Genomic DNA, 9,021 nt, shown 5'->3' on the forward strand with positions numbered 1-9,021 from the left:
CACCGGGCCACTGGTTCCTGATGACCACTGCAGACAGCTCCCCAGGGAGTTCAAAGCCAGAGCCAAGGGCCCTACGTTGGGTGTGGGAGGGGCCAGGCCTGGCGGCACTTTGATGGCTCTTCCTTCTCCTCCTCCCAAGGCCAGGCTCCTCTGATAGGAGGGCCTCAGGGTGCAGTCCCAGCCCCCCCACTCTGCTTCTCCTCCCACCCAGGCCCTGTGCTCCTGCCCCTCCGCTCCTCAGGTCAGGGGTGCAGTGAGGAAGCTGCAAAGGACCCAGTCGGGCAGGGAAGTGCGGCCAAGACCTGGCAGGGCTGGGGCACCGCTGGGGAATTCCAGTCTTCCGGGTGCCTGGCAGGCGGGGAGGCAGTGGACTGACCCTTGGCCACACCCGACAGGCTCCAGAAGCTGACGACAGAGACCCGGGGCGGCCCCAGTGATGGCAGGCCCGCGGCACCCGGTGTCCGTGAGCGGGGCAGCTCTGGTGCAGACAGAGAGGCTCCAGGTAGGAACCAACGGGACACCTGCCGGCCGCAAGGGGCAGGGAGGGAGTTCCCAGCCCAGTCTATCCAAGACGCCCCCCTTCCTCCACCAGACATTTGCCTTTTCTGTGCACTGGTCGGATGAGAGCGAAGCCTTTGTACGCAGAAGCTGGGACGAGTTCAGGAGACTCCATGTGAGTGGGCTTCTAGCCCTCAAGACCCTGGCAAGGGTCCCCCACCCTCGCAGGGGCACCCAGTGGGGCCTCAGAGACCCACATGCCCATTCTTGCCCTCAGAAGACGCTCAAGGAGATCTTCCCGGTGGAGGCGGGCCTGCTGCGGCGGTCGGACCGCATCCTCCCCAAGCTTCCTGGTCAGGCCAGCGGGGATCCCAGCAGGGGTGGGGGCGGCAGCGGTCTGATGGGGGGCCCTGGGGCGTGGTACCATGCTGTGTCCCCACCCTGCCCCCAGATGCATCGGCGTTGGTGCACCGGGGGCGCACGGGCCGAGGCCTGGCGCGCCTGCGGCTTCTGGAGACCTACTCAAGGGCCCTGCTGGCAGCAGGAGAGCGTGTGTCCCGCAGCCCAGTACTCACTGGCTTCTTTGCGCCACAACCTACAGACCTGGAACCTGCGCTACCACCTGGCAGGTGTCTGACACCCCCCCACCACACCACCGACTCTGCTGGCAGAAGCATTTGGAGGATGGGGGAGGCAAGGTGGAGGGAAAGTCAGTCCCGCAGACCTCACCCACCCTCTGCTCTCGCCAGCCGGGTGATCCTGCCCACCCTGGAAGAGCCCCTACCAGGCCCCACAGGCAGCCTTGCCATCCACAGCCTGGAGGCTCAGAGCCTGCGCTGCCTGCAGCCCTTCAGTACCCAGGACGTGTGGGGTCAGCCGTTCTACGCCGGGGCCCAGGAGGCCCTGGGTGTGCTGCTGCGACACCCCTCAGGTGAGTCTGGGGACACGCCCTTCTGCCCCTGGGGTCCCAGTAGGCCTCAGGATCTGAAGCACCCCGCCCCTTGGGCACAGGCTGGTGGCTGGTTGTCAACGAGGACCAGCAGACGGCATGGTTTCCTTCTCCCTACCTGGAGGAGGGGGCCCCCGGCCCAGGACGAGACGGGGATCGGCGCCTGGGGAGCCACAGTGAGACCAATTCCCCTCCCCACACCCACCACGACCACCACCGGGCCGTGTTTGGCAAGGACGGGCCGCAAGAAGTACCCAAGCCAGGAGAGGGAGGCTGTGGGACAACTGGGTGGTGACAGTGGCCCTGCCGTGTGTGTTCCCCAGAGTGAGCCAGAGACCCAGTGGGTTGAGCGTGGCCCCTGGTGTCAGCAGAGAAACGAACAGGGGAAAGCCTGGAGATGGTGACGTGGCAGGAGACAGCGTGGGGACTGAGGCAGGGCGGGGGCCTCCGGTCCCAGGTAACCACCAATGTCCATTCCCAGGGCCCCAGTTCTGCGCCTCCCGTGCCTACGAGAGCAGCCAAGCTGATGAGCTGTCAGTGCCCGTGGGGGCCCGTGTGCATGTGCTGGAAACCTCGGACCGTGGCTGGTGGCTGTGCAGGTGCCTGTGGCAGGGCAGGGCTCTGGTGGTTCGGCCAGGGGCAGACCCGGTGCTAACCAGCCCCGCCCTCCCCACAGGTTCCAGGGCCGCACCGGTCTTCTTCCTGCTGTGATACTGCAGCCCGACGGGCTGGGCACACTCCTCAGCGGGCCCCGGCTCCACCCGGGGGCAGATGGAGGGGAGGACAGGGAGGGCGAGGCCCGAAGCGCCCCCAAGTCCCCCCAGGCCCAGGCCCTTCCCCCGCCCGTGCCTGCCCACCCACCGCTGAGTGCCATCCGGAGCCGCTGCTGCACCATCACCCGAAAGGCGCTGGGGCAGGACCCAGGGTGTCAGGGACCGCCTTGAGTGCGTGTGACCCTCGTGGGGGGGCTGTGGGAGGAGCAGCTCAGGGTGGGACTCCCTGGCTGGCAGGGACTTGTCCTCTGAGTAAAGCTCTCCTCACTGACCCCCACCCAGTGGCGGTGCTCTGTGGGCCTGTGGGGTCTCAGCCAGGGTTGGGGCTGGGCGGTGGCCCAGGCCCTGGGGTGCGACAAAGCCCAGACAGACACAGGGAGCAGAGATCAAAGTCCATTTTTCTGGGGGTTTAGAGGGCTGGGGGCGCTGCGGGGAGCGTGGGCAGCTTCATGCTGTGCCACAGGAAGTCCAGGAAGGCGGCCGCCTGCAGTGTCCGGCTGAGCCGCTGGAAGTGCCGCTCTGGGGGGGGACAGCAGCTGTCAGGGCCCACGGGTCTGGCGGCCGGGCCCCCGCCCTGATCCAGGCAGCCCACATACCAGTGTAGGGCAGCAGGGCCTCAAGGGAGGCCCGCACGCCATCGTAGGCCAGCAGCTCTTCCGGGGCCTCGTGCCGCAGGAGCATGCCCAGCACAGCCTGGGCTTCGTGGCAGTGCCGTGAATTGGTGTTCCACGTGACACAGAAGCGCAGCAAGGCCTCTGGGGGTGACAGGGACGGTCAGACCTGCCTGCCAGCCACCCCAGGCTCAGCAGGCACCGTCCAGCCCCACCCCGCCCTCCCCAGACCTTTCTGGTCTCGCCGCAGTTGGAGCACTGTGGCTTCCAGCTTCTCGCAAGACTCAGGGTCCCTTCGGATGGCTGTGGGAGGAGGGGAGACTGAGCCCCGGGAAGGGCACCTCAGACCCGGGAGACCCCCCCCATCCACCTGCCCGGCCCAAGGCAGCCCCGACCCTGGATGACGGTCAGCACGGTGTGGGGCCGGTCCAGGGAGATGGCCAGGCCCAGCGCCCGCAGGTACCGCTTCTCATGGAGCAGGTTGTCCAGTTCTTGCTGCCTGGCGAGGGGAGGAGGGAACAGGGGACAGGGCCGCTGGGGTGAGTGGCGCTGCTGCCCTGAGCCTCGGTGTCCTGTGCTGCGGAGGCCGACGCTGGCAAGCAGGACTTGCGGGCAGGGCTGGGGGACCCCACGTACCTGACCACCTCCTCCTCTCTCCTGGCCTCCTCTTCGGCCTGTTCCTCCTCGGTCACATCCTGGGGTCACACTGGAATCAGACAGGTGTCCCCACGCGGCCCTGCCCCCCCAAGCCCCCACCCCACACACCTTCCAGAGGATGACGCGGGAGTCGCTGGCAGCGGTGAGGGCGCGGTCGTCCAGCCGACTGCAGTGCAGCCCCCAGACCTTGTCCTCGTGGGCGTCCAGCGTCCTCACACACTCGTTGCTCTTGATGGTCCAGAGCTTCACGAGCCCGTCGGAGCCGCTGGGTCGGCATCGGGAGGCGCTCAGCCCTGGGCCTGTCCCCAGCTCACCCCAACCCGGTCCGGCCCCCAGCCCGCTCACCTGGACAGCAGCTGCGTGCCGCGGCTCACAAAGGCCACCCTGAGCACAGACGCGTCGTGCCCCTCGAACGTCTGCGGGGGGAGGGGAGGTGTTGAGATGTCACCGGGCGGGGACCCGGGCGGGCTGAGGGCGGCTCACCTTGAGGCAGCTGAAGTCCTGCAGGGCCCAGAGCTTGACGGTGCCGTCTGCCGAGGCCGTGGCCAGCACCTGGTCCATGGGCGAGAACTGGACACACCAGAGGCCACGCCGGTGGCCCGAGAAGATGCCCAGCAACTGGCACTGGGGCAGAGCCCAGAGTTTGGCCGTGCGGTCCTGTGACCCTGTGGCCAGCAGCTTGTCGTTGGGGGCAATAGCCACACTGTTGATGTCCTGGGGACAGAAGCAGGCGGCAGCTCAGTCCCCCAGCCCAGCAAAGGCCCTGCCACGACCCTGCCGGGTGCCGTGGGCGGTTACCTTGTCGTGGCAGCGCTGTGTGGCCTGGGCTTGCAGGAGGACAGGGCCGCTGTCGGGGGCAGTGCTCCTGGATGGCAGGGCTTCCGGGAGGGGCCAGAGCTTCACAGTGCAGTCCTGGCTGCCCGTCACCAGGAAGCTCTCCTTCAGCCTGAGGCCAATTTGGGGGAGAGAGAGATGCCGGCTGAGGCCCGGCCTGCCCTGTGGGCAGCGCACCGCAGCTCAGGCCCGTCAGAGTTTGGCCCGGACCAGAGAGATGGCCTGTCCCGGAAGGTGAACTGCTGCGTCACCCCACGGCTCCAGGACCACCTGCTGGCACCACCCGCCCTCTGTGCTGTCAGATCCAGTCCCAGCAACGGGACTCTGGGCCCCAGACAGCACCCTCTCCACCAGGGCGTTTGTTCAGTGTCATTTTCCTTCTCTGACGCCACCCCCGCCTTTAGCTACGCAGCCTCAAAGCCACGTCTACGGAACCCCCACAATGGCATCTGGGGGTGCCCCCAACCCCATCCTTCATTCCATATCCCTGGGCGGGAGGCTCACAGAGCAGGGCCAAAGCCACCTATTCCTCCTCCCCCTAGGAGGAGGGCCTGGGCCTGTGCCTCTGGGACACCCTGGACGCAGCCCTGAGCCACTTACCTTGAGCAGCAAATGGTGCCCACGCTGTGTGTGTGCCCAGAGCCCTGAGCCACACAGGCCACCAATCCAGCCTTGTTTATCCTCCAGATGCGGATGCTCTGATCCTGGGGACAGGATGGGTGAGGACAGAGGCTGGGGTGGGCGTCCCCGCCTGGGCCCTGCCCGCTCCTTACGGCGCCTAACCTTGGCACAGCTGGCGAAGAGCCACCCCTTCCGGAACACGTCTAGGGCCAGGACGATGTCTGGAAGAAAGTGGAGCGGGCGGTCAGAGGTCTGTTCTGGCAAGGAGTGGGTCATCCGTCCAGGCCAGAATGAGGACCTGGTTGGCTTGGTGCCCTGACCTGTGTGGCCGTGGAGGATCTGGCAGGCTGAGGTCTGCAGCTCAAACACTTTTAGGCAGGGGCTGTTCGAGGCCACAACTACGTGGGAGTTCTCGGGCCCGAGGAACCGGACGTCCAGCACCTCCTCACTGTAGCCGGCAAACTGCGAGGGCGGGAGGGACTCAGGTCAGGGCCCATGAAGTGGAGAGCTGGCACCTGAGGCGTGGGCTGCGCAGGGCCGGCACTGGCTCACCTGTTTCTGCAGCTGCAGGGAGCGGGCCTCATAGAGCAGCAGATTGTGGTCGGCAGTGACGCTGAGGAGCAGGCCGGCGGCTCGGGCCAGGGCACAGTGGGTCAGCTCTTGCCCGGGGCCTGGCAGCCGGGGCTGTGCGTGTACACACTGCCCAGAGGCCGCCTCCCACACGCGCAGAATGCCTGTGGGGGTCGGGGGCTGCTGAGACTCACAGATCCACTGGCCCCCCGCCGCCCCTGCCGCCTGCCTTGGCCTGGCCCCACACCTTGGTCGCCGGCCGTCAGGAAATGCAGGCCTGTGGACTTTACACCCAGCTCAGGCGCCGGCTCCTCTGGCAGCAGCACTGCAGCCTCCACGCTCTGTGGATGAGCAGGTCAGAGGGGGCAGCCCGACCCCCACCCTGCCCCACTCAGCGGCCCCAGCACCCCCACCTCAAACACTGGCACGGTCTTCGTGGCCTGGAGGCTCTGCAGGTCCCAGACAGTGCAGATCTTGTCCCGGCCCGAGCTGGGGGGAAAGAGCCGCCTTAGACCCCAGATCTTTGCTGTGGCCTCCCGCTCCTGCCAAGGCCTGCGCGGCTGGCTACCGACCTGATCATGGTGTAGCCGTCGGCACTGAAGGTCACAGAGGTGACAGCGCTGTAGTGGGCAGTCAGCACGGCCAGGCACGAGCGGTCCTGTAGTGACCACACACGGATGCTAGCGTCTGCGGCTGAGGAGAAGAGGAGCAGGCGGGCGGGGTCCGGGTGGAAGGCCACCAAACTGTAGGTAGGTGGGGCAGGGCTGGTGAGCGGGGCCACCCTGACTGGGATGCTCCACCTGCCCGCCCTGTGCCACCGCTACTCACTGCACGACACCCGGCGAGCCCCGGAAGTGGTGTGTCCCATAGTGGCGCACGACGTCCCAGACGCGCACGGCCCCATCACAGCCGCCTGTGAGAATGTGTTTGAGGTGTGGGGCTGGTGTGCCTAAAGCCCCCTGCCTAGCTTCAGCTGCCCCCTCCAACCCCAGCCGGGGTCCTACCTGTGGCCAGCAGTGTGGAGGTGGGGTCGAAGGCCATGGCGGCCACAGGGGCTGTGTGTATCGCCTTCCACAGGCGGACGATGCTGCCCTCCCGCCAGGCCCACTGGGCCAGCAGCAGCGCCCGGGTGGCCGTCACCAGCACCTGGGGGAGGATGCAGGTCAGCTGAGGGCAGAGACATGGACACTCACCTCCTAACTCAGTTTGGATGAGAGGTAGTGAGCCTGCCTCCTGTCCCCGTGCCAAATACCTCGTCATCGGGGCTGAGGTCAAAGGCAGTGATGTCTTCCTGATCCTCCTGGAGGTGAGAGTGGATGCACAGAGCCATGAGAACAGGCTGTTCTCCACACCAGCCCTCGCCCTGACCCCCACCCCCCGCCTCACCTGCTCGAGGCTCCGCAGCACAGCCCCCGAGGCCACATCCAGAATGTTGACTCTGGTACCACAGACGCAGAAGAGGTGCTGCCCAGTCTGGTCCAGCTGATGACAAAAGGGTCTCAGCCCAGGTGACACTTTGCAGCCCCGACCTGCCCCGCCACAATGTTCCTCCCTGCGTTGGTACCTGCACCTTCCCGCCCTTGTAGAAAGGCTCAATCTTGCGCTCGATGGCATAGCTGGAAAGAAGAGGGGGGGAGCATGAACCACTGACCCCTTGGTCTCTAGTGACCAGTCCTACAGTGGGTGCTCTCCCAGACGTCAACCCATAGGGCCCTGCCCTTGAGGAGTTCCTGGACAGCAGCAGGGATGCAGGGGCCACAAGGGACAGGGGATGATAAGGTCTTTTCATCATTACCTTCTTTAACCCTCTCAGCTGTGAGGCGGGTGATAGCATCCCCATGTTATAGGCAGTCCAACGGCCCGTGTTCCCAGAGATTCCCCAGTGGTTGAACAGGCTGGACCTTGGGGGCCCCCTGCTGGCCATGGGAGGTCAGGCCTGGGTACCAGCCCTGAACATCCTCCTCCTCAACATCTTTATCCCAAGGTGCATCCAGCCTAGCCCTTCCCCAGCCCGGGCTCCTTCCTCCATCCCACTCTCCAAGCAGACCCTCATTTCAGCAGAGGTGTCACACTGTCCCTCCCCTTCCTCTCAGTTACTTTCATGACGGTCCAGGCCATGGCACCTTCCTCTCTGAGGAGCTGCTCGAGCGTCTTCACAGATTCCTACCACTCTCTCAAACCCTGCTCCCAAAGACTTTTTGGGGTGGGGGGAAGAGAGGTCTTATCAGGGCTGTGAAGGGGTCAAATAGGAGCTACAGCTGCCGGCCACAGCCACAGCAATACCAGATGTGAGCTGTGACAGCTCAGGACAACGTTGACCCACCAAGCAAGGCCAGCGACTGAACCCTCATCCTCATAGTTACAAGTCAGGTTTATTTCTGCTGCGCCACAACAGGAACTCCCCCAGAAAGGGCTTTTAGAAAGTAACTACTCATGTCATTCCCCCCAACCCCCGCAAAACCCTGCCCTGTCCTTACATGTTTCTAAGACCCTGCCTTAAGGGGCCTCTGCTGATCTTTCCCGTTCACCCAGGCTGTTCCCAGTATGTGGCCTGGGCCTCCTGCTTCCTGGATTTCAGAAGTGCCTGACTAACTCTACCAGAGGGAGCTAGATAGCCAGGATGAAATGGAGCTCCCCTGAACCCCTCATCCATCCAGGAGAGTTACTCTCGCCATCCGGGATTCCCCTTGCTAGTGCTTGCCACCGCCTCTGATGAAAATGATTTGCTCAATATGTTTATCCTATCAGACTGCACTCCACAGGGAGAGGCTGAATCTGTCTGGTCCCGGGCATTGAGCACTTAAGACGTTCAGCCTAAGTATGGGCACTGAATAAGCACGGGACTCAGGGCCTCTGGACCACGGTGGACCAGCCCATCTCCTGATTTCTCTCCCTGGCTCAAGGACAATAGGGACAGCAAGTGAAAGCTCCCCAGGCCGCCTGCCCCACAAGTAATTCTTCTCCCGTTACCTGAGCAATAGGAAGTCCCGCCCCCGTCCAGGGCCAGCCTCGACTTGCGCTCAGTTCACCCCTTCTTCTTCCTCTGAGATTTCTCGGCTCCACCCCCCTAACCCGCTCCAAGTTCAAGTATCCCAAATTAACTGCACCCGGCCGGACCCCAGTGCCTGCCCTCCGAGAGCTGTCGGTTCCGAATCTTCCATCTAGACCCGCAGCTGCGACGAACCCGCGGGCCTGTCCGTACACAGTCTTCGCCTCTTCCCTCAAACCCGAGTGGGTGCCGGATGCACGCGGGCGCCTTCGCTACCCCGGTCGCGAACCCGGCTCCCTCCTCCGGCAGCGCCCGGAGCCCCAGAGCCCCTGCTTACTTGGACTTAAAGCGGCCCACTCCGGCCGCCGCTTCCGCCATGTTGTCGTCGTCGTCGCCGCCGCCGCCGCGTGAGAGAGACCGGTGCGCCACTCCTCACTACCGGCGCGGGGAGATGACATCACCAGAGACTGGTGTGACGTCATCAGCGTTGCCCGCTAGATGGCACCTTTGCTAAGGGCA

General features: G+C 65.0%; 2 protein-coding genes across 8 annotated transcripts; one reads left to right on the forward strand and one right to left on the reverse strand.

Moving 5' to 3' along the window:
- Positions 201-2,501, forward strand: NOXO1 (NADPH oxidase organizer 1). 3 transcript variants are annotated; one of them, XM_013987814.2, is made up of 8 exons: positions 201-502; positions 593-673; positions 776-851; positions 950-1,127; positions 1,248-1,429; positions 1,510-1,623; positions 1,929-2,046; positions 2,124-2,501. In XM_013987814.2, the coding sequence occupies exons 1-8, from the start codon at positions 437-439 to the stop codon at positions 2,389-2,391; spliced, it is 1,083 nt and encodes a 360-aa protein (XP_013843268.1). In that variant the 5' UTR covers positions 201-436; the 3' UTR covers positions 2,392-2,501. The 3 variants fall into 3 exon arrangements, with proteins under 3 accessions (XP_013843268.1, XP_013843269.1, XP_013843270.1); XM_013987815.2 differs by having other exon boundaries at positions 779-851; XM_013987816.2 differs by lacking the exon at positions 1,510-1,623.
- TBL3 (transducin beta like 3) lies at positions 2,600-8,999 on the reverse strand. Of its 5 annotated transcripts, none has more exons than XM_021086787.1 (22): positions 8,840-8,974; positions 7,078-7,129; positions 6,900-6,995; positions 6,766-6,813; positions 6,518-6,659; positions 6,342-6,426; positions 6,086-6,256; positions 5,927-6,002; positions 5,761-5,854; positions 5,496-5,677; positions 5,264-5,405; positions 5,106-5,164; positions 4,923-5,026; positions 4,287-4,434; positions 3,972-4,202; positions 3,834-3,904; positions 3,597-3,753; positions 3,468-3,526; positions 3,227-3,330; positions 3,063-3,134; positions 2,817-2,975; positions 2,600-2,739 (listed from the first exon to the last, which is right to left on the reverse strand). In XM_021086787.1, exons 1-22 carry the CDS (start codon positions 8,878-8,880, stop codon positions 2,630-2,632), a joined length of 2,403 nt encoding a protein of 800 aa, XP_020942446.1. In that variant the 5' UTR covers positions 8,881-8,974; the 3' UTR covers positions 2,600-2,629. The 5 variants fall into 5 exon arrangements, with proteins under 5 accessions (XP_020942446.1, XP_020942447.1, XP_020942448.1 ...); XM_021086788.1 differs by having other exon boundaries at positions 8,484-8,893; XM_021086789.1 differs by lacking the exon at positions 8,840-8,974 and adding an exon at positions 7,309-8,460.

Source organism: Sus scrofa, chromosome 3 (genome assembly GCF_000003025.6).
Source record: "Sus scrofa isolate TJ Tabasco breed Duroc chromosome 3, Sscrofa11.1, whole genome shotgun sequence".
Taxonomy (NCBI): Eukaryota; Metazoa; Chordata; class Mammalia; order Artiodactyla; family Suidae; genus Sus; species Sus scrofa.

Bases quoted from the DNA above. Each gene is read 5' to 3' on its own strand.
- NOXO1 (XM_013987814.2), top strand. From the start codon at position 437: ATGGCAGGCCCGCGGCACCCGGTGTCCGTGAGCGGGGCAGCTCTGGTG. The intron at 852-949 runs GTCAGGCCAGCG...CCCTGCCCCCAG, and splicing joins CATCCTCCCCAAGCTTCCTG to ATGCATCGGCGTTGGTGCAC. The intron at 1,430-1,509 runs GTGAGTCTGGGG...CCTTGGGCACAG, and splicing joins GCTGCTGCGACACCCCTCAG to GCTGGTGGCTGGTTGTCAAC.
- TBL3 (XM_021086785.1), bottom strand. From the start codon at position 8,984: ATGACGTCACACCAGTCTCTGGTGATGTCATCTCCCCGCGCCGGTAGT. The intron at 5,406-5,495 runs GTGAGCCAGTGC...CCGCCCTCGCAG, and splicing joins CCCTGCAGCTGCAGAAACAG to TTTGCCGGCTACAGTGAGGA. The intron at 3,527-3,596 runs GTGTGTGGGGTG...GTGTGACCCCAG, and splicing joins CCCGCGTCATCCTCTGGAAG to GATGTGACCGAGGAGGAACA.